The 23,586-nt window shown below is 47.0% G+C and overlaps 1 protein-coding gene across 1 annotated transcript; it reads left to right on the forward strand.

The window, feature by feature from the left end:
* The first annotated feature begins 721 nt into the window (after positions 1 to 721).
* brpf3b (bromodomain and PHD finger containing, 3b) lies at positions 722 to 18,112 on the forward strand. Its single transcript, XM_060060063.1, is given in 18 exon segments — positions 722 to 1,105; positions 2,030 to 3,592; positions 6,240 to 6,396; positions 6,873 to 7,004; positions 7,627 to 7,755; positions 8,486 to 8,798; positions 10,353 to 10,439; positions 10,442 to 10,619; positions 11,253 to 11,281; positions 11,645 to 11,712; positions 11,714 to 11,763; positions 11,765 to 11,942; positions 11,944 to 12,253; positions 14,120 to 14,204; positions 14,474 to 14,568; positions 14,761 to 14,849; positions 15,760 to 15,914; positions 16,726 to 18,112. Coding segments are annotated over 17 exon segments (3,798 nt in total). The 5' UTR covers positions 722 to 1,105; positions 2,030 to 2,033; the 3' UTR covers positions 16,910 to 18,112.
* Positions 18,113 to 23,586: the final 5,474 nt, after the last annotated feature.

Consider the following 23,586-nt stretch of genomic DNA (forward strand, 5'->3'; position numbering starts at 1 on the left):
GCAGACTACTGCATGGGTCAACTTTGACCCTAGTGGTTTAGTAAGTATACTACACTTAAAAAATACTGTGCATAAACATTGTAGTAAATCTAGAATAAATAATGATTAGAATTGTATTATTTTGCATATTTCATTCACTCAGAGACCGATGCAGATACTGTTGACCATAATAGGGGGCCTCATGACTTGTTGTATCCACCCAAACAAGTGTGTTTGTGTATATCAACAGGTGGTAGGCTTTATTTACAAAAATTGTAATAAAGTCTAAAATACTGCATGCCTGTAATGTACGATAAGATTTTGCCTACTTTATTAATTCCGGACTAAATAGAGGCTGATAGCAGAAAGAAAGGGACAGTATTATAAAAGGCATTAAGATATTATATATATATATATATACCAAATCTACGAAAAATAACAATCTTACACATAATGAGCAAAAATACATCACACAAAGTGCATAAAAACGAATGCAATATTTTAGACATTGAGGTCAGGTATTGACATTTTATAAAATGTAGGCCATTATTTCATGCTACATTTTGTAAATCTCATCCTTTTTCTATTTTGTACCTTCTGGTTATAAATTATTGAAACCATACATTATTAACCATTTTCGTGAGAAGAACCAAATATTGTACATTATACTGCAGATCCGGCTGATTTCACGGGCGAGTGGCCCGCGCGCGAAAATGCTGGCGAGGTTGAGTGTAGGGGCGGGGCTTATGCGGGCTCGCTCTCCAAACTCCGCTCACCACATAGACAGCTAGCCAGCTACTGCTAGCCCAGGCTAGCCATTCCTCTACTAACAAACTAGCTCGACAACAAGCCGTTTTTAAACTTAAGATCGGGCGCCCATCCCGTTCGCGTTTTGAGAAGACATTAGTTGTGTTGGGGCATTATATACGGGATGTTGAGGAAAAAACGGGAGCGAATTAGACGGTAAAACATACCGGCGTTTGCGGCAAATCTGAGGTGCGCGGCTAGCTCACGTTAGCTGCTAACTTTTGGTGGTATTTCTAGAGGAGCTACTGGCCAGATATTGACGGTTGTGGACGCGGCCGGGTACCTACTGTTGGGGTGCCTGTGTCAGTCACTGCAAAAGGTAAGAGGGGTTGTTGTCCCACTTGAAACGATATATTTTGTTAACCATGTAATTGCTGGCGTTAAATATTTCAGCTATAATGGATTAGCATTGCTCCTGTATGTTGTCTATGTGAAGGCATACGGGGTGAGGAAAGTTAGCTGCAATCGTAGCCGCTCTGGACTCAAAACTACTTTGACAACGTTCTATGTATTCCTAATATTACTTATATACATTGAACCTATGTATTACTTGTTATAAATTGATCTTAATAAGTGGCCGAGTGTTTGAGAACGTTCTAATACTGTAAATATGGCTGACATTTTGCTCTCAAGATAAGGAGTGTGTGCCATTAGAGGCGGTGTTATTCTTGACAATGATTGGCTGTGGCGCGCATCAATCGCAGTGTGGGAGCAGTTGATTGGCTTGGCAGGTCATGTTGTGGATAGCCTTGATTGTAGTTGCAGGGGCTAAATCTGCATATTGAACTGATCTATAATTCGACTGAATTTGGTAGGCATCTATCTAATAAGAGTAAGTTAAATTGCGACATGCGTGTTTTTTCTTTCTTATCCAGGTTAAATTTGTTGAGTTGTGTTGATACCATATTGTCGGCAAGAGTCCATCCGAATGTACTGATCACCAATATTGATCATCATAGTTGAGGCCTGTCATCTCTTAAATCTCAGATGTAATTTGACATATTCTTTTTTAATTAAAGTGAGCTGAGGCCGAAGATTTCTGAATTGAATACTAAAATAAAGAAGTCATCATTTCAATTAATCAGTGATCTTGCCACAGCAATCATAGTAATCTATAGTAATAACACCAGCCTAAATGTTTAAATCCCTATCAAATGGCTGTGTCACCATTCCAATGAAGTATTGTCGTAAAATGGCAGTCCTTCCTTGAATATTAATAACGTGTGTTGCTGCATGGTCAAAGGTCCATGACGAAGCCACGCCGTAAGAGCCAAGTGGCATGGGGGGCCGGAGCTGGCAGCCGACGGTCCGAAGACGCCACCGGCTGTCGCCGGGGTGCACGGCAACCGCCGGCGTCGCCCTACGGCCTGAAGACGTCCCCCACGCGGGACGGCCTGAGCTACTCCCAGACCCAGCGCGTGGTGGAGGTGGACCTGGACGGCAGGCTGCATCGCATCTCCATCCTGGACCCCCTGGCGGTCATCACGGAGGACGAGATGATGGCGCAGGACATCGTGGAGTGTAACAGCAACAAGGAGAACAGCGAGCAGCCCTCGCCGCCGGCCAGCGGCCCCCAGGCGGTCCGCAAGCCCGCCACGCCCCGCGGCCGCAGGAAGGACCCCAAGAGCTCCTCCGTCAAGTCCTCGCCCTTCTCCAAGAACCACGGGCCCAACTCGCACCCCCAGACCCCCGACAAGGGGGGCCCCCACCAGGGCGGCGCCGTGGCGGCCCTCCCCGAGCCCACCTTCCGCCTGCTGGAGACGTTCCGGCCGGCGCAGGCCCCGCCCCTGCCCGCGGCGTACTACCGCTTCATGGAGCGCTCGGCGGAGGAGCTGGAGGCGGAGGCGGAGTACGACATGGACGAGGAGGACGCGGCCTGGCTGGAGATGATCAACGCGGGCCGCCGGGCCGACGGCCACCCCGGCGTCTCGGCCGACACCTTCGAGCTGCTGGTGGACCGGCTGGAGGAGGAGGCGTACCGCGAGGCGCGCAGCCGGGCGCCCTCGCAGAGCGCGGCGGACGACGACGACGCCTTCTGCTGCGTGTGCCTGGACGACGAGTGCCTCAACAGCAACGTCATCCTGTTCTGCGACGCGTGCAACCTGGCCGTGCACCAGGAGTGCTACGGCGTGCCCTACATCCCCGAGGGCCAGTGGCTGTGCCGCTGCTGCCTGCAGTCGCCGCAGAGGCCGGCGGAGTGCGTGCTCTGCCCCAACCGCGGCGGCGCCTTCAAGCAGACCAGCGACGGGCACTGGGCGCACGTGGTCTGCGCCATCTGGATCCCCGAGGTGTGCTTCGCCAACACGGTGTTTCTGGAGCCCGTGGAGGGCGTGGCCAACATCCCGCCGGCCCGCTGGAAGCTCACCTGCTACCTGTGCAAGCAGAAGGGACAGGGCGCGGCCATCCAGTGCCACAAGGCCAACTGCTACACGGCCTTCCACGTGACGTGCGCCCAGCGCGCCGGACTCTTCATGAAGATCGACCCGGTCCGGGAGACCAGCGTGCACGGCACCACCTTCTCCGTCAAGAAGACGGCCTTCTGCGAGGTGCACTCGCCGCCCGGCCAGGAGGACGAGGGCTCGGACGAGGAGGCGGAGCGGGACAGCGAGGGCCGCGTGGTGGGCAGCCGGCGGCGGGCCAGCAGGGGGCGCAGCGCCTACTCGGAGCTCCCCACCACGCCGAAGCGCGGCCGGAAGGGCGACGGCGCCGGCAAGCAGGGCAAGAGGAAAGGGAAGAAGGGCGCCGGGGACGCGGTCCAGTGCCCTGCGTCGCCCGTGGCGACAGTGCCGCACATACCGACCCCCAGGTACGCCCTCTTTACCGCCCCCGTCACACGGTCGCCACGACCCCGTGGAGCTGTGAGGGGGTGATCTTCTGTGTCAGTGTAATGAGCCTGTTTGAATTCTCTCCCTTAGTACAGTGTTTGCCAAATCTCCACTCTAAATTGTTGTGGTTTTTTGTTGTCACAATCCGGATGGACCGATCAGGGTTTTTTGAGGCTGATACTGACCACACTTTTATTTTCAATGTGTGATCACATAAGCAGGTCCGACATCGATTTCACATCGATTGGTGATCTGCATTATTTTACAGATCAATTGATCTGACCAAATTTTTTTCAATTTTTTTATTACAGTGAAATTATGCCAAGAATTGTCCATTTTGTTCAAATTCCTTAAACTGGTGCATCCCGGTTTATATATTATGTACATCTATATTATAAACTGGTACTATATCAAGGAAGATAAACAAGGTAATTTTCTAATCATAAAATGCATTATTTTAAATCGGTTCCTAATTGTTTAGGCTAGGCTTTTCATAACATATCGTCGCATAAATAGAATGCTTAAATATATTTTAAACGTGATCTGGCAATGGACATTGCTGAGGTCAAATATTGGCACTCCTTTTTACTACTGTGACGTAGACCAATTACCGCGTTGTTCATGGGCTGATCACTTTCAAGGCTGCAGGGCTCGTTTGCCTATTATATTTAGTACTTCATCAAGTGACAAAACCGGCTGCTGCGACAGAAGCAGCCTCCGTGTTTTTATTTTGCCCATGGAAGTGTATTGGCGAAACCCACCGACTCTTTGTTAAACCAGTGGGTGACCATGAAAGGAGTGCTGTCCATGGCGCCCCTCCAGAGCTCTTCATGAGGCCGGCTGCAGCAGACAGCGTGGTTATTAAGTACACGTTTCAAATAAGCATAGTGTTGCTTCAGATTCTAGTAACTAACTATGCATGTAAACTAAATTCACAGCGTTAAATGTAGGACGGGATTAATTGTCTCGGTGACTAAACCTAATGACGATGCGTCTTGTCTACAATGCGTCTTGTGCAGAAGAGATCCTGAATCCCCTGATCGTCTCCTGAAATCAGCCCATTTTTAAGTCTTTCAAAATTTCCCCATCATGAGTTTAGGGCATGTATCAATAATGATTGATAGGTGATTCCCTCTAACCAGGAAGAGTGGATCAAGAACTATATTGACCCCAAACCATTAAATGTCTCATCTGTAAATAAATAAACGTATAATGTTTAATTTGTTATAATCTATTAGTTACATAGCCTATGACATAGCAAAGCATTACATCCAAATCCAAGTGATCAAGAGGTAGCATGCCTGCAACACATTCCTCTCTGGCAATCAGTAACATACACACACATCTAGGGCTGGGCGATTAATCGAATTTCGATCTCAATTTCGATTTTAGTGTCAAACGATCACAAAACGAATATAATCAAGTTTTTTTTTTTTGTTTTTTTATCAGAATCAGCTGCCGATAGAGCTAGATACATATCTGAACATTATTTTAGATTTGACCATTTTTCTTTTTGACCATTTTGTGTATTTTTTTTCAGTTGAATTTCAATGTTCTCAGTTACAAAGTAATAATAACACTAATCGTGATTTCAATATTGACCAAAATAATCGTGATTATGATTTTTCCCATAATCGGGCAGCCCTACACACATCATACAAATGCAAAGCTGGCAATACTCACAACCACGGGGACACAATACATTTTTTAATACTTGGATGTCCTTCCCTTTGACATGTCATCAGGCACAATATGAACCTACGTTAAGCAGCTGTTGAGTGCAGCAACGGTTACCATGGTGATCTGCCTGTATGTATGTCTGAGCGTCCCTCGAAGGAAGGATTCCAAACGGCGTTCCCTCTCAGGATTTCTTCCTTGCTAGCTAATGGATTTTTTTCTTGTCCTCTGGGGGGCTAGGGCTAGGGGGGGCGGGGGGTGTTATAAATATATGACCTGTTAAGCCCTTTGAGACTGTAACTGTGATTAACGGCTACACAAATTGAATAGATCCAACCACACTCACCCCAGCGTCCCCAGGCCTATTGGATGCTTGCTTGTGGTGAAGGGGCGGGACTTTTCCCTCAGGCCAAAATAATGTTTTTGTTCGGTTCCGGTTTTCGACCGACCCTGTCAATTTATGTGCGACCCAAATTATTTTGAGCTTTAAAAAAAAAAGAAAAAGAAAAAAAATGGATGCAAACTATAATTACGTTTTTGTACAGCACCTCTTCATTCTGTACAAGGATGAGCGAATTTTCTCGTTTTTAAATAAAAAACAACCTACCTATCATTCGCTGCCGCTGGAAAAAATAAAAAAATAAAATAAAAAAATAAAATAAATTCCCTACCTACCCATGACCTCAACTGACAACCAACAGGAACCAAACTTATATTTTTTTTTTGGCCTCAGAATATGGATGTAGATGTAGGCATGATATAGCGCTGTGGGCCGGCTATATGAGTCTACCTTTGGGTATCCTTGAGCAAGACACCTTACCTCGACCTGCCGCGAAACAAATCTGAATTCAATGCAGGACCCTTTGGGTCACAGTTTCTCCTAAATGTGGAATATAAGGCCTTGAGGTGTGCAGGGGATAGCACTAATTGATATCTATCTCTTGCCCGCAGGCTGAACATAATCTGCAAGGGGATTCTCTTCCAGAGGAAGACCCAGTTCATGCAGAGGATGCACAACTATTGGCTTCTGAAGCGCCAGTCACGGAACGGTGTTCCACTTGTTCGTCGGCTGCACACCAACGTCCAACCACCGAGGCCCGCTGAACCGGTGGGCCCGCCTTTTTGATTAGCATGGTTTAATGGTGGCCTCAATTCAACGAAGTAGGCCATTTCAACCGATATTTGGCGATCAAGATTTTCTAATATATATTTTTCATGTAAAAAGAAATGTACACGATGACACGTCTGTGTTATCTTATTAATAGTAAGAGGGATTGTGGTTTGTATTCCATGTTCCCGAAAATATGTTTTTAATTGTAATTTATGTCTGTGAAATAACAGTATTGGTATTATGTGGTGTTTAAAAGGGGAAGGAGGCTTATGGCTCCATCCTTCTTTTCAAAATCTGTTAAACAGGTCTTCAACAATCAAACAAAAGCTAAACTTTAAAACGACATGCTGGCCCCGCCCAGCTAATTTCTGTTTACGCCAGCCTGAATAAACTGATAAATGTAATACACACTGAAAGTTACATCAGCTCACCTTTTGTATGTATGTGTGTGTGTGTGTGTGTGTGTGCTCCAGCCCGAGGTGGATGAGAAGGTTTCTGCAGCGGTGGAGGCCCTGAGGTACTGGCAGAAGCTACGGCACGACCTGGAGAAGGCGCGGTTGCTGGTGGAGCTAATCCGCAAGAGGGAGAAGCTCAAAGGAGAGCAGGTAACTCGCCCCCACTCTCCGCTGGTACAGCTCCTTGCTGCTAGTTTGTGAGTGTGCAGACATATAAGAAAGCCTCAACATAAAGGATACCAAACCTTGTGGTAGACTTGGGTACGAAACGTGTCACTGACAGTAGGGTTGGGCGACTAATCGAATTTAGATCGATTTAGATTTTAGCACCAAACGATCACAAAATTAACATAATCGAGTTTTTCGATTTTGTTATTATTACTAACAAAATCCCTTTTTTTGTGTTTTATAGAAAGGGCAGAACAGCTGGATACATATCTGTGTTCCATTTTAGATTGGAAAAATTTATTTTTGACCAGTTTACCCAATGTAAACCGCCTACCATGAGCAGGGTGCCCTTACCTGCTACTTAGTTACATGTCTCTGAGATAACTATGTATAAGCCTACAATTATAAATAACTAAATAGTAAATGTCTTGCCCTGTTTCCGGCTAGGCTATTCATGAAGATAATGGCTAATTACTACTGGGACAAGCTTGTTGTAATCCTGAACGCATCTTAAATGATAAAAAAAAAACGACAAGATTTTCCATGCGTTCCCTACTGTCCCCCACCCTCCTCATTGTCTGCGGTGTTCTTCATCCTCCTCCAGGTTAAGGTTCAGCAGGCGACCCTGGAGATGCGGCTGACCCCCATGTTGGTGTTGCTGCGGGCCACCCTGGACCAGCTGCAGGAGAAGGACCTGGCCAACATCTTCTCAGAGCCCGTGGACATCAAGGAGGTGGGTGCAGCTCGGAGCCCAGCGTGTGAAGCGCCACGCTGGGTCCACGAGCCGATGAACGCGAGAGGATGAGAAGAGAAACCGGAGACGATAAGAGGGCTTTATTACTTCCAGTTGCAGTGCTCCTGACAATATGGGAGTATGCCACCTGGTTGTAGTCGCAGTGTGTGAGACCATCCACACCGTTAGTAGTGGGGAGACTACTAATGAGTTCGGTCCGCTCCGGTCTGTTGAACTGTGTGAATCAGAATAGCGTAGCGGAAGGTTGCTAGTTTGATTCCCGGCTCCTCCTAGCTCGAGTGTCGAGGTTTCCCTGAGCAAGTCACCTCGACCTGACTGCTCCCGACGAGCTGGCTGTCGCCTTGCATGTTTGACTCCGCCGTCGGTGTGTGAATGTGTGCATTAATCGTTGCAAGTCGCTTTGGAGCGAAGCCTCTGCTAAATGTAAATGTAGCTCTGCTGGCTGGGTGGCGGAAGTGGCAACGTTTTCATGGCAGTGTGGATAGTAGAACTCTCGTAAACAAATAAGAGGGGTACGGGCACTTTAATCCAACTTTCAAGTAATGCTGAAAACACTCAATCCATTGAACTAGTTTCTAGCTCTAACCAAAGGGGAATCATTGTAAGCAACCTCTTTAGCATGAAGGAGCCTCTTTAGATTTATCCAACCGCGTGAGGGCGGAGACGAGCAGTCCCCTGACAGTACTGTCCCCCCCCCCCCCCCCCCCAGGTGCCCGACTACCTGGACTTCATCACCGCCCCCATGGACTTCTCCTGCATGCGCTCCAAGATGGAGGCGCACGCCTACCGCTGCCTGGCGGACCTGGAGCTGGACTTCAACCTCATGGTGTCCAACTGCCTCCTGTACAACGCCAAGGACACGGTGTTCCACCGCGCGGCGCTCCGGCTGCGGGACCTCGGGGGCGCCGTGCTGCGGCACGCCCAGCGGCAGGCCGCCAACACGGGCCTGGACCCCGACACGGGGCTCCTCCTTGCCGAGTCGCCCCAGAAGCAGAACTTCTACAGCTGCACCTGGGAGGACGGTGAGTCTGGGAGCCTCAGGGGCCACTCAACCTGTTCAGAGTTCGCCTGTTCAGAGTTCGCCTGTTCAGAGTTCGCCTGTTCAGAGTTCACCTGTTCAGAGTTCGCCTGTTCAGAGTTCGCCTGTTCAGAGTTCGCCTGTTCAGAGTTCACCTGTTCAGAGTTCAGAGTTCACCTGTTCAGAGTTCAGAGTTCACCTGTTCAGAGTTCACCTGTTCAGAGTTCACCTGTTCAGAGTTCACCTGTTCAGAGTTCGCCTGTTCAGAGTTCACCTGTTCAGAGTTCACCTGTTCAGAGTTCGCCTAGGCTCTGCATAGCCACCCCCGTCCCTCCCCCTGCTTGTTTTATGTTGTACGTCCTGGCACTTAATGTACGCACTTATTGGATGTCGTGCTTGGTTATAGTACTTAGTTATGTAGCATCTTATCCTAGCTATCTTTGTTGTGTACGGGGAATGGGTTAACCTAGCGATTGTTAGTACTTGGCACTTGGTTCTATGAACATCCATACTGTACCGACAGCGATATATTGTTTCTCTTTCTTATGGCAAATATACTTGTTGTAATTGTCGCTTTGGATAAACACGGCTGCTAAATGCCCTACTTGTAAATGTAAATGTCTCCTGCAGTGACAGACTTTCAAAACTCTACTTGCTAAGAATGAAGTCGATTTTGTGGAGATTAGTTATTTGAGGGATTATAGGATTACTTGAAATCTGAGCCATCGTCTTTAAAGAGAAATCCTTGGCTGCAGGGTGTAGTGGTCTCGTGTGTTTGCATGTAATTGCCATAGCTCAGTGGCTAATGGATAGGCTTTGCTACAAAATCGCTAATCAAGGATACAATCATAAAATAACATTTGTGCAGGGATTGGATAGTAAATGGTAAATGGACTGCATTTATGAAGCGCTTTTATCCAAAGCGCTCTACAATATTGCCGGACATTCACCCACTCATGCACACATTCACACACCGGCGACGCAGTCAACCATGCAAGGCGACAGCCAGCTCGTCGGATGCAGTTAGGGTTAGGTGCCTTGCTCAGGGACACCTCGACGCTTGACACAGCTAGGAGGAGCCGGGGATCGAACTAGCAACCTTGCAATTATTAGCCAAACCACCCTACCTCCTGAGCTACTGCCGCCAGACTTGGATACATGACGTATGGAAGAAGATATACTTATCTGGCCTACCGGTCTCCCCCCCCCCCCCTTTCTCCCCATCTCGCCTCTCTCTGCCCCACTCTCCCCTCTCCCCTCTCCCCATCTCTCCCCCTCTCTCCCCTCCCCCTCTTTCTCCCCTCTCCCTCTTTCTCCCTCTCCCCCTCTTTCTCCCTCTCTCCCTCTTTCCCCTTCTCTCCCCCTCTCTCCCCTCTCCCCCTCTCTCCTCTCTCCCCTCTCCCCCTCTCTCCCCTCTCCCTCTCTCTCCCCCTCTTTCTCCCTCTCTCCCTCTTTCCCCTTCTCTCCCCTCCCCTCTCTCTCCCTCCTCCCCCCCTCTCCTCCCCCCTCTCCTCCCCCCCTCTCCTCCCCCCTCTCTCCCCCCCTCCCTCCCCCCCAGTGGACAGCCTGCTGGACCCGGCCAACCGGCTCCACATGTCTGTGGAGGAGCAGCTGAAGGAGCTGCTGGACAAGCTGGACGTGGTGACCTCCTGCGGGGCAGCGGCGCCCGCACGCGGCGCGTCCGCCTGCTGCGCCGCGAGATCCACAACGTCCGCTTCCGCCAGGGACCGTCCCCCCCGCCGCGGCCCGCTCAACGGCCGCCGCAAGGACCGCCACGAGAGCGGCGGCGGGCGACGACGACGACGACGGCGACGACTGCGTCGATGTGAAGGAGGAAGAGGAGGAGGAGGAGCGCACGGCGAAGGGCGGAGCCGAGGCGAAAAACCGACGGCGGGCGGTTTTCGTCGTCCTGCGATAAAGGTGGGGGATTACCGTAGCGACCGCAATCCGGCTGTCCTCTCAATGCCGAAAACGCTGTTTAACAAAACGAAAAAAACGCAACGAAACAAAGCTAACATGAGCTAATGGCACATTGTCCTCAGGTAATTGAGCCAGGGTCCCCCCCACGCACCAACCCAAACCACCCCACTGACTCCAGTCTAGTAAGTAGGGGTCCCTCCAGAGTCTCCTTCGGCCATAGAGCTCTCTCTCTCTCTCTCTCTCTCTCTCTCTCTCCTCTCTCTCTCTCTCTCTCCTCTCTCTCTCTCTCTCTCCTCTCTCTCTCTCTCTCTCTCTCTCTCTCTCTCTCTCTCTCTCTCTCTCTCTCTCTCTCTCTCTCTCTCTCTTTCTCTCCCCCCCCCCCCCCCCCCCCCCCCTAGTGTCTGCACCTCTTCCCCCCCCTACTCCCCTCCCTCATAGACCCACCACCCCCATTAGCCATGCCATCTCACCCCAGCCCCGTCCAGAGAAGGAGTCGCCGTTGTCATTGTGTCTGTGTGTCCCGTCTGTCGGTTTCCAGTAGCACAGGGTGGCCCGGCTCACACCGCTGTGAGTCCTGCCCTTCCTCGTTCCCGCTCTCATCTTTTCGGGGTTAACCAGTGAACGGTCGAGTCCGCAGTTGTGAGGGCGCAAAAAAAAAAAAAAAGTTAAAGGGGCTCAGCCTCCGCTGAGGTGGTGGGCGCGACTCAGCCGGGTGGTTTGACGCGTCGACAGCATGATAGAAAAACCATCACAAACGGACGTCATTGTCTCCAACGCGACCCCTCCGCGACGCCACATCACACCACATAGTAAATGGACATTCATCGCCCAGCTCCACGGCCCTCGGTATCCAATTGAAACGCAGTATTCTCTTTCCCCCCCCCCCCTCCCCCTCCCCCCCCCCCCTTCCTTCCCCTCCCGTCTTTTCAGATGACCTCAAATCCACGTCCCCGCCCACGCTGGAGCTCACCGGGCCGGCCCCGCCCCCTCGCCAGGAGGGACACGCCCCTGGAGCCCCCCACCCTGCGGCCGATCACGGGCGAGCCGCGCCACTGTAAAGCGCCTCAAAATGGACAGCGAGAGTTCCGACGGCGCAGGCGCCGCCGGCGACACGATCTGCGTTAAGAAGGAGGCGGAGGCGCCACAGGTAACCCCGCCCCCTTTGCCCGCCGCGCCGCTGACCAACGGCGTGTCCCCGACCTGCGCCGCCCCCCCGCGGCCGCCCACCACCCGGCGTGGGCCGCCGCACCTCGGTGCTCTTCAAGAAGGCGAAGAACGGACGGCGCCACCCCCCAGACGGCCCCTCGCTCAACGGGAAGAGCGAGGCCCCCGAGGAGGCGGCCTCCAGCGTCCCCCCCACCCCCACCTCCACCGTCAGCACCCCCTCCTCCACGCCCGCCTCCACCCCGTCCAAGACCCCGCTGAAGAGCCTCCCGCCCGCCGGGGACCCCGCCACGCCCCGCTGCTGCTGGGCCTCGGGGCCCGACATCGGCTCGGACAGCGAGATGGAGGGGACCCCCCTGCGGGCGTCGGAGACCGGTGGAGTCGTGAACCGATCGAGGCTCTCTCGCCGGTGCTTCGATCCAAAGCCATCCGCGAGAGGAAACGCAACCGAGGCATGCGATGTCCATTAGAGCAGCTGGCTGGAGTAGTTCAGTTGCGGCTACAAAGAGTACCACGCAACCTAGCTTTATGTTGGATCAAGTTAGAGTAGGGATGGCGAAAAATGTAACGTATTCTTGACCGGCCACCGAGCCTCATTAACCGGTTGATACCGGTTAACCGATCAGATTAAAATAATTATTAACTAAATTGAAATGACAGCCACTTCGAGCCGCGCCAGCCGCCTGCTATTTCGTAACTCTGCTTATCTCTCTCCCGTTCTGCCTCAGACTCACACACACACACACACACACACACACACACACACACACACACACACACACACACACACACACACACACACACACACACACACACACACACACACACACACACACACACACACACACACACACACACACACACACACACACACACACTCCGAGTGAGAGGCAGTGGCTCTAACCGCGGCACGACCTGTGTTTGAATTGAACCACGAGGCATGCTTACTGTAAGTTGACCGTGTGTAGGGAGCGGGCTCGAACGCCCACAATGTTCTGTGATGGCGCGGACCTCGTCGAGACCCTGCGCGAGATTTACCAGGGGCCAATCGGAAGAGGGCAGCGTTAGGAGGCACTCATTTGCAACATTGCCGCTGCTCATTTAAGAAAATGACAGCTCCGCTTGTTTAGTTTGGAGGAGACGGAAAAATGTAGGATGAGGGATAATGTTTTTGACTTCACACAAAAAGATCTGGAGATGGAATGAGATGGCTAACTGTAGTCTTATAGCGTTTAGTCTATTGTCCATAATAATTTAGATATCATATTCTCCGCCGCTCGCATGCGGGAATAATTAAGACTTGAGGAGAAATTAAACGGAGGAATAGACTTCGAATAAGTCACCTCATCTGATCATCTGTTTTTATTTATTTTTACAGACAAGCGACAATTTTGATCGGTTAACGTTGATACGGTCAACCATCGGTCAAACGGTCATCGGTTAACATCCAGTGCAGAGTAGCAATATAGGAATCAAAATGACGAAACACGTTAAAATTGCAGTTACTGAATCTGGTTCTTTCTAAACTCAAACTGTACAAAATGCAAGTAGCAGCATCCTTCTGCCCTATCCACCCCCACGGGGGTCCAACGTTGGCGTATTTTGGCAAGTGAATATTGTTAACCGAGAGATGCAGCGATGCTCCACGGACCTTTGCTCTGTTAGTCATCCTGTGTTAGTCACAGGGACTTGGCGGGGGGCCAGGTTTACGTAACGATCTGACACATGATTCAGTGTGGAAATGGAGCTTGGAGACCGGCAGTTGGCATGATTGCGCAAGCTTGCAAACCTAGACGGATCCACACTACTAATCCTGTGCTGAAGCAAGGATCCATTGACTCGTATATTGGCTCGTATTGGTCGTATTATTGGTCGTCCATGGTTGTAGCAGTAAAAACACCAATATTTGCGACCTACAATGGACCTGTACTGATGGCTGCTCGTGTTATGCTTACTTTCTCATCACTCAGATTCAAGAATCAAAGATTTTTTATTAGTCACTTACTCGTACAGGATGTGCAGTGAAATGTTTGTGGTATACTCTGTATTTTCTGTGCTTAAAAAAATAAATCAAATAAAATACAATATAAGTTTTAACAGCAATGAAGAATATTTTAAATGTATATACAACTAAGTGGATGACCAGGGCGATACTGTCAGGGGGTTTGAGTGACCTGTGGAGGTCATTTAGTCATGAGTGAACGTCCATTGTGTCTGCTGAACACCGACTCTGCCCTGCAGGTCTCCCCAACGGGCTGAACGGACACGGAGACGGCCGGCCCGACTCCCTCTGCCGGCCCGCCCCCCCATCGCTACACAAAAACATGTAAGGCATCATGATATCGCCCCCTCCTGCCCCCCACCCCCGGTCATTTTGTATTGAGCAATTATTGCTTTTGAAGTGCTTATTTAGGATTGCTTTTATGCGTCTGTATGGATTGATGAATGGCTGGCTGTCTGGATGGATTGATGGATGGATGTCTGGATGGCTGTCTGGATGGATGGATGGATGGTCTGTGAGTTGATGCTTTGAAGAAGGTCTGAAATAACTGAAAGACATTGTGTGCTGCCCCCCCCCCCCCCCCCCCCCCCCAGTAGCACGCCTCTCAAGAGAAGCCTTGGCAAGCCGGCCTTGTCCAAGGTGCCCTTCCTCGAGGTCCTGAACGGAGACTGCCACTACACCGCCCCCGGTGAGTCGCGGCGTCTTCGTCCCTGTGAACCGACCGACCAGTCTGACCCGTTTGCTTCGTGTTCAACCCAACGTTTCGATGTCTACACTCCCAAAACATCTCAGGCAGCGACGTAATCCTTTGTAACGTTTGTACATTGCGTTCTTCGCTGTGCTAATCTCAACGCTGTGGTTCCTCCTGCTGGTTGTCCAGGCGACAGCAGCCAGGTGTCTGAGGATGAGCTGGAGCCTCTGGACCTGGTCTGGGCCAAGTGCAGGGGGTACCCCTCCTACCCCGCGCTGGTGAGGCCTGCTCCGCACCACCTAGCAGCAGGGCTGCTCCCTTATGGGGAAAATCATAATCATGATTATTTTGGTCAATGTTGAAATCACGATTATTCAAACGTTTATTTTTGAGTTTGAAAACAGGATGTGTTTATTCAGCATGTCTCTTCCAATTAAAACTTTGGAACTGTGAACTTTGAAATTTCGACCTTAAAAAAATACACAAAATAGTCAAAAAGAAAATGTTGCAATCTAAAATAATATAAAGATATCATGTGTCCAGCTGTTCTGCCCTTTCTATAAAACATAAAATGAAATAAATGTCATTAATTTTTTTATCAAAAAACTAGATTATGTTACTTTTGTGATCATTTGACGCTAAAATCGAAATCGCGGTCAAAATTTGATAATCACCCAGCCCTACCTAGCAGCGTCTAGCACGGCTCGGCCTCCTTAAGCACCAACTTCTAAATATTAAGCAATATTTTGCACATTGTAGCACCGCTTTGTAACACCTGACATCATAATGCACAGCTGAGTGGATTTTAGCACAACGTAGCACCGCTCAGCCTTCAGCCTAGCATCCACAATAAAGCACCGCTTGGCACCACCTAGCGTCCTTTAACACAGAGGCCCCAGCTAGCATCATTTAGCATCATTTATCACAGCGAGACCCCACCTAGCATAATTTAGCGTCATTTATCTCAGCGAGACCCCACCTAGCATCATTTAGCGTCATTTATCACAGCGAGACCCCACCTAGCATCATTTAGCATCATATAGCACAGCGAGGCCCCCCCTAGCGTCATTGAGCCCAGCTCGGCCCCACCTAGCGTCAATGAGCCCAGCTCGGCCCCACCTAGCGTCATTGAGCCCAGCTCGGCCCCACCTCGCCCAGTGGCTGAAGCTCTTCCTGTGCGTTCCTCAGATCATCGACCCAGAGATGCCGGAGGACGGCGTCCTGCACAACGGCATTCCCATCCCCGTCCCCCCCAAGGAGGTGCTGCAGCTGGGGGAGGCCCGGCAGGAGGAGGCCGGGGAGAGGCTCTACCTGGTGCTCTTCTTCGACAACAAGCGCACATGGTGAGGGCTCACACACACCCACCGTCTCGCTCACACCGTGACACACCTTGACCCCGTTCACACCGCGTCTCCTGCTGTGCCTAAAGGGTTCGTTACGGTTCCACGTCGACGCAGCGCAAGGGGGTTTACGTTTACGGACCCCTTACGTCCTCGCGGACACTCCTTGCGTCCTCCGCAAGCGCCTGACGTGCGCCTCCCAAAACATTGTAACCTTGCGTCGAGGCGACGCCGTAGCAAGGGCTGTGATTGGTCCGCTCACTAAAACCCGACGCAGAACCAAAACAGGTTCACGACTGCGCAAAAGCGTCTGCTTGATCATTTGTTACAAGATAACACAACTTGAAAGTAGGCAGAGACTGAGGCGTCCGAGCGATTATCAGAACAACACGCTTAATAACAAATTAACCCTCACAGTGACGGTAGCCAGGGAAACCAACCCAGACGTCAACTCATCAACAACTCATGCGCCCTAAAGTGGGTGCATTATTGGCTAATTATTGAAATTGGCCAGAGTAGTATTCTGGTCTTAAGCCACAGTCTAGACATCGGTGCTGAATTAGTTAGTACCTATTTAGCTTTGGTCAAATATGAATAAATTGTTGACATTATTGCCGTTTATTAATAATTGGATTTGTTTGTTGTAACGGATTATGTAACGAAGGGCAATTAAACGCCGGTTCAATATCACTTAAAACACCAAAGCCTCACAAATCAGACTCTAGATCTGTACCTAGAGTCTGCTACCACATAGAAGGACTGCTGCCTGGATCCCAGATGACACCCAGCCCTCCCCCCCACCCTCCCTCCCCAGGCAGTGGCTCCCCCGCAGCAAGCTGTCCACCCTGGGCCGGGACCAGACGGCCGACAAGCTGCGCATCATGGAGGGCCGAAAGACCAGCGTCCGCAAGTCCGTCCAGGTGGCCTACGACCGCGCCCTGATCCACCAGAGCCGCGTCAGCCAGCAGCACGCCTTCCTGGCCTCCAGTTACCTGTAGGGGGCACCCCCGAGGCCTCCTCCACCACTACCCCCATCCCCCCCCCCCCCCCCAGCTGCCCACCTGGCTGAGCCAATGGGAGGCTGAGACGAGGGTCTGGGATTTTGCCACAGACAAAACTGTGGGGTTTTACTCTGGGCTTTTGTGTGTGTGTGTGTGTGTGTGTGTGTGTGTGTGTGTGTGTGTGTGTGTGTGTGTGTGTGTGTGTGTGTGTGTGTGTGTGTGTGTGTGTGTGTGTGTGTGTGTGTGTGTGTGTGTGTGTGTGTGTGTGTGTGTAGGAGGGTCTTGGACTGAATTACCCAACCACTAGCGTCCTCGGTGTGAATAATGAATTGTGTGTGTGTCTCACTGTTTGTGGGGCTCTGTGGTGTAGCAAAGAAATAAGCTAGACGACCGCCCTTATTGAACCCCGCTCCCTCCCCTCGTGGATGGTCTGGAGGCACATGGTCACGGATGCCCCGCCCCCTTTCTACATATATATTTTTGATGCTACTGCCAATGAAATGCACCATCACGAGAGATTGTGTCATGTTTCTATGAAAGACATTTTTATTTATATACACACATACACGCACACGATGGCTTTTTACATTTTCAATCTTTATAAAAGAATTCCCACTATATATTGTAAAGGCACACTTGATGTACATATGTGTGCGCGTCTTTCTGAACAATCTTAATTTAACGTTGCCCTGCGGACGTCAATCAGAAAGGCCGCAGTGTGTGTGTGTGTGCGCCGCAAGGAGTACTCTTCTTGATATATGAATTATCTTTTTTTTTTATACAAAGAAAAAAATAATTTATTTATGGAAGGCTATAGAAAGCTATAATGGTTGAAATTGAGAATAAAATATTTTATTTAAAAAAAGAAATGTAAAAGGATTTTTTGAACAATACAGCCTGTGTTTTTTGTTTCTTTCTTTGCAAATGTTTCTACTGAGGTGTTTTTAACTTGAATAGAGTTTATTTATTGACGGTTTCCACAATATGAAGCTCATGGGGACACGTTTATGGGCTGCAGATTTTAACCTACTGGCCAAATACTTGTTTTTTTCTGAATCAGTATTTTTCTCATTGATAACAACTCTTATTAAAAGACTTTTTTGGAACCCTTTGGCTGTTTTGTTTTAATTATAGAGTGCTGCATGAAGCGCTCTAATTCCGTACAAATATATATTCTATTTCTTATTCTTTCGGAGAGAATTTTTTTTTTGAAAAAGGAGGTATAAAATATTTGAGAGAATATTGTTAAACTTCACTTTATTTGTTTCCAACCATTGTAAATTTTTTTAAATGATTTGCATGTTTACATTGTTTACTCGATTTAGACTGTTCAAATACCTTCACTTAAGCAATTTAACATTTCTTTACGTCTTAAACTATGTGGCTTTAATCAAACATTTCAAACCTCACTTTTCACTACAGCACCCTCAGCATTTTCTGCCGGAAACTGCCATTTTATAGTTTAGAAATGCTATACAATATTGATAATTCAGTGTAACATAACCATGTTTACTTCCTCTATAAACGATAGTGCTTGAATGTGAATCATGTTATAATAAACGACCCACCCATAGGAGGAGTCATGTCATGACTGATGTCAACATGTGTCTCAGGGACGCGGGAAGTGGGGGTGCTTAGGGTGCTGCAGCACCCCCCCCCCCCTGGCGGCCTCTGGCTGTAACTGCAAGTGAGAAGGTTTTCTGAACAAATCAATACTCTTTTTATTTTTTTATATAATTTTATCATACATGATTTTTCATTTAATTATTGACATCCACCCTTTTTAAGATATTTAGAACATTGTCTGAGTAGGCTGACGTAGGCTATGACGCAGAACTGTCGATGGCTGAATATCGAACTATGCTGATTTTACATAAGCATGTTGGTGTTCAACATCTGTTGTACAAGTGAACATTCTAAAACTGGTGTAAAATGTTGCTGCCATATTAATAGACACGTTGAATGTTATCGTTATGATTCTGGAATCCTGCACGTAAACTGGTTGGCAAAAAAAGAGCAAAGACGGGCGGTTCACTTGACGGAGAAACCGTCACTTTCCTCATTCAGACAACTCGTAACTCTGGATGAAAATGAAGGCTTTCTTTTATTGTCACTCTCCTTTTAAACCTTTAGAAATAACCTCCTGAATCCTTGTTATAACGCTGTGTATAATCCCGGACCGCAACAGCTTGTCGGCATGTTGTTAGTGTGTGAAATTCAGCCCAGTATCAGCCGAGTTGACTCTAATTTCCACATTGTTTACTTGCTGACGTTTGTGAATAACAGTGGCTAGTTGGCAGAACTCTTTTTACACACCAGTAGAGTGTTTATCAGAGCGGAGCCCTGAATGTGACGTCACCCGTCATCTCGTTTATCAGAGCGGAGCTGTCACTTTAAAATTGTACCGGGGGCGAAAATTGTACCGGCCTACGTCATCTGTTGTTTACATCTTGACAACCTGCCTGGTAACAGACGACGCGATCGTCTGTTGCCGGGCAGGTTGCAAAAAACATTCGGCTCATGTTTCCAAAAGATGAAATAACATAATACAGATAACGGATCGCTAGATAACACTTGTTTTTACTTTATATTTGTATTGTATTTAATTGTTTAATCGAATAGCAACAGACGACGCGATCGTCTGTTGCCGGGAAACGGGCGATCGCGTCAAATGACGTAGGAAGGTTCTTGAACATTCGCGAACTTTCATGCTCGTTCATTGCACTCCTTCATTGAGCGTGACAAGACAGAACACTTATTTTACCATTAACATTTATTGGCGTTGCTAACTTTATATTTGTATTGTATTTAATTGTTTAATCGCATTTATGAATGATCAAGAACCTTCCAACGTCATTTGACGCGATCGCCCGTTTCCCAGCAACAGACGATCGCGTCGTCTTTTGCTATTCGATTAAACAATTAAATACAATACAAATATAAAGTAAAAACAAGTGTTATCTAGCGATCCGTTATCTGTATTATGTTATTTCGTCTTTTGGAAACATGAGCCAAATGTTTTTTGCAACCTGCCCGGCAACAGACGATCGCGTCGTCTGTTACCAGGCAGGTTGTCAAGATGTAAACAACAGGGGGCGGTACAATTTTCGCCCCCGGTTCAATTTTAACGTGACAGAGCCCTGAATGTTGCGCAGCATTTATTATGATGTCATTATATAGACTCTCTCTCAGCACCCCCCCCCCCCCCTTGGACTGACTTCCCGTGTCCCTGGTGTTACCCCCTATGTTTTATTCGATACTTTTCAACAGTGTTACCCCTTATGGGTTTTTCATGACCACAGATAAAAAACGACAGTTTTTTTTACGTTTCATTTGATAAAAACGACAGTGTTACCCCTTGTGTTTTTTCATGACGACCAATAAAAAACAACAGTGTTACCCCTTATGTTTTTTTTCATGACGACCAATAAAAAACAATAATCAATCATCAATAAAGAGGATATACATGACATTAAAGTGTATGTGTGTATTTCTATTATTTCCCTTATGTTTTTTTTCAAGACGACAAATAATAAACAGTGTTACCCCTTATGTTTTTTTTCATGACGACCAAATAAAAAAACAGTGTTACCCCCTTTATGTTTTTTTTCATGACGACCAATAAAAAACAACAGTGTTACCCCTTATGTTTCATTTGATAAAAACAACAGTGTTACCCCTCATGTTTCATTTGATAAAAACGACAGTGTTACCCCTTGTGTTTTTTTTCATGACGACCAAAGAAAAACAACAGTGTCACCCCCTATGTTTTATTTGATAAATATCGACAGTGTTTTTCCCTTATATTTATTTCATGACGGCCGATAAAAAACGACAGTGGCACGCCTGTCGATGTTTTTGCAGGGATCGGAACATGAGCTGTTTAGAGTGTTAACCTCCAAACTTAACAATGCACCATCAAGACACCGGTTAAAGTCATCACAAAGGTTATACTTGACTTTATAATTCGCATGAAATAGAGAAAAGAAACTTCCAACTGAGGTCATCAACCGGACTTGAACCCCGGTCTCCAGGGGGTTAGGCAGAGTGCACCCCACTGCACCACTGAGGCGATTACAATTCACAATATTCAATCATCAATAAAGAGGATATACATGACATTAAAATGTATGTGTGTATTTCTATTATTTCCCTTATGTTTTTTTTCAAGACGACAAATAATAAACAACAGTGTTACCCCTTATGTTTTTTTTCATGACCAAAAAAAACAACAGTGTTACCCCTTTATGTTTTTTTTCATGACGACCAATAAAAAACAACAGTGTTACCCCTTATGTTTTTTTTCATGACGACCAATAAAAAACAACAATGTTACCCCTTATGTTTTTTTTCATGACGACCAATAAAAAAAGGAACAGTGTTACCCCTTATGTTTTTTTTCATGACGACCAATAAAAAAAGGAACAGTGTTACCCCTTATGGTTTTTTTCGTGACTACCAAAGAAAAACGACAGTGTCACCCCTCATGTTTCATTTGATAAAAACGACAGTGTTACACTGTCGTTTTTTATTGGCCGTCATGAAAAAAAACATAAGGGGTAACACTGTCGTTTTTATTGGTCGTCATGAAAAAAAACATAAGGGGTAAGACTGCTGTTTTTTATTGGTCGTCATGAAAAAAAACAACAGTGTTACCCCTTGTTTTTTTCATGATGACTGATAAAAAACGACAGTGTTACCCCTTATGTTTTTTTTCATGACGACCAATAAAAAACAACAGTGTTACCCCTTATGTTTTCTTTCATGACGACCAATAAAAAACAACAGTGTTACCCCTTATGGTTTTTTTCATGACGACCAAAAAAAAACAACAGTGTCACCCCCTATGTTTTATTTGATAAATATCGACAGTGTTTTCCCCTTATATTTATTTCATGACGACCGATAAAAAACGACAGAGTTACCCCTCATGTTTTTTCCATGTTGACCAATAAAAAAAGACAGTGGCACCCCTGTCGACGTATTTGCAGGGATCGGAACATGAGCTGTTTAGAGTGTTAACCTCCGAACTTAACAATGCACCATCAAGACACCGGTTAAAGTCATCACAAAGGTTATACTTGACTTTATAATTCGCATGAAATAGAGAAAAGAAACTTCCAACAGAGGTCATCAACCGGACTTGAAGCCCGGTCTCCAGGGGGTTAGGCAGAGTGCACCCCACTGCACCACTGAGGCGATGACAATACACAATAATCAATCATCAATAAAGAGGATATACATGACATTAAAGTGTATGTGTGTATTTCTATTATTTCCCTTATGTTTTTTTTCAAGACGACAAATAATAAACAACAGTGTTACCCCTTATGTTTTTTTTCATGACGACCAAATAAAAAAACAGTGTTACCCCCTTTATGTTTTTTTTCATGACGACCAATAAAAAACAACAGTGTTACCCCTTATGTTTTTTTTCATGACGACCAATAAAAAACAACAATGTTACCCCTTATGGTTTTTTTTGTGACTACCAAAGAAAAACGACAGTGTCACCCCTCATGTTTCATTTGATAAAAACGACAGTGTTACACTGTCGTTTTTTATTGGCCGTCATGAAAAAAAACATAAGGGGTAACATTGTCGTTTTTATTGGTCGTCATGAAAAAAAACATAAGGGGTAAGACTGCTGTTTTTTATTGGTCGTCATGAAAAAAAACGACAGTGTTACCCCTTGTTTTTTTCATGATGACTGATAAAAAACTAGTGTTACCCCTTATATTTTATTTGACAAAGACAACAGTGTTACCCCTTATGTTTTTTTTCATGACGACCAATAAAAAACAACAGTGTTACCCCTTATGTTTTCTTTCATGACGGCCAATAAAAAACAACAGTGTTACCCCTTATATTTTATTTGACAAAGACAACAGTGTTACCCCTTATGTTTTTTTTCATGACGACCAATAAAAAACAACGGTGTTACCCCTTATGTTTTCTTTCATGACGACCAATAAAAAACAACAGTGTTACCCCTTATGGTTTTTTTCATGACGACCAAAGAAAAACGACAGTGTTGACCCCTATGTTTTATTTGATAAAAACGACAGTGTTACCCCTCATGTTTCATTTGATAAAAACGACAGTGTTACCCCTTGTGTTTTTTTTCATGACGACCAAAGAAAAACAACAGTGTCACCCCCTATGTTTTATTTGATAAATATCAACAGTGTTTTCCCCTTATATTTATTTCATGACGGCCGATAAAAAACGACAGTGGCACGCCTGTCGACGTTTTTGCAGGGATCGGAACATGAGCTGTTTAGAGTGTTAACCTCCGAACTTAACAATGCACCATCAAGACACCGGTTAAAGTCATCACAAAGGTTATACTTGACTTTATAATTCGCATGAAATACAGATAAGAAACTTCCAACAGACTTGAACCCCGGTCTCAAGGGGGTTAGGCAGAGTGCACCCCACTGCACCACTGAGGCGATGACAATACACAATAATCAATCATCAATAAAGAGGATATACATGACATTAAAATGTATGTGTGTATTTCTATTATTTCCCTTATGTTTTTTTTCAAGACGACAAATAATAAACAACAGTGTTACCCCTTATGTTTTTTTTCATGACGACCAAAAAAAACAACAGTGTTACCCCCTTTATGTTTTTTTTCATGACGACCAATAAAAAACAACAGTGTT

Source organism: Gadus macrocephalus, chromosome 1 (assembly GCF_031168955.1).
Source record: "Gadus macrocephalus chromosome 1, ASM3116895v1".
Classification (NCBI taxonomy): Eukaryota; Metazoa; Chordata; class Actinopteri; order Gadiformes; family Gadidae; genus Gadus; species Gadus macrocephalus.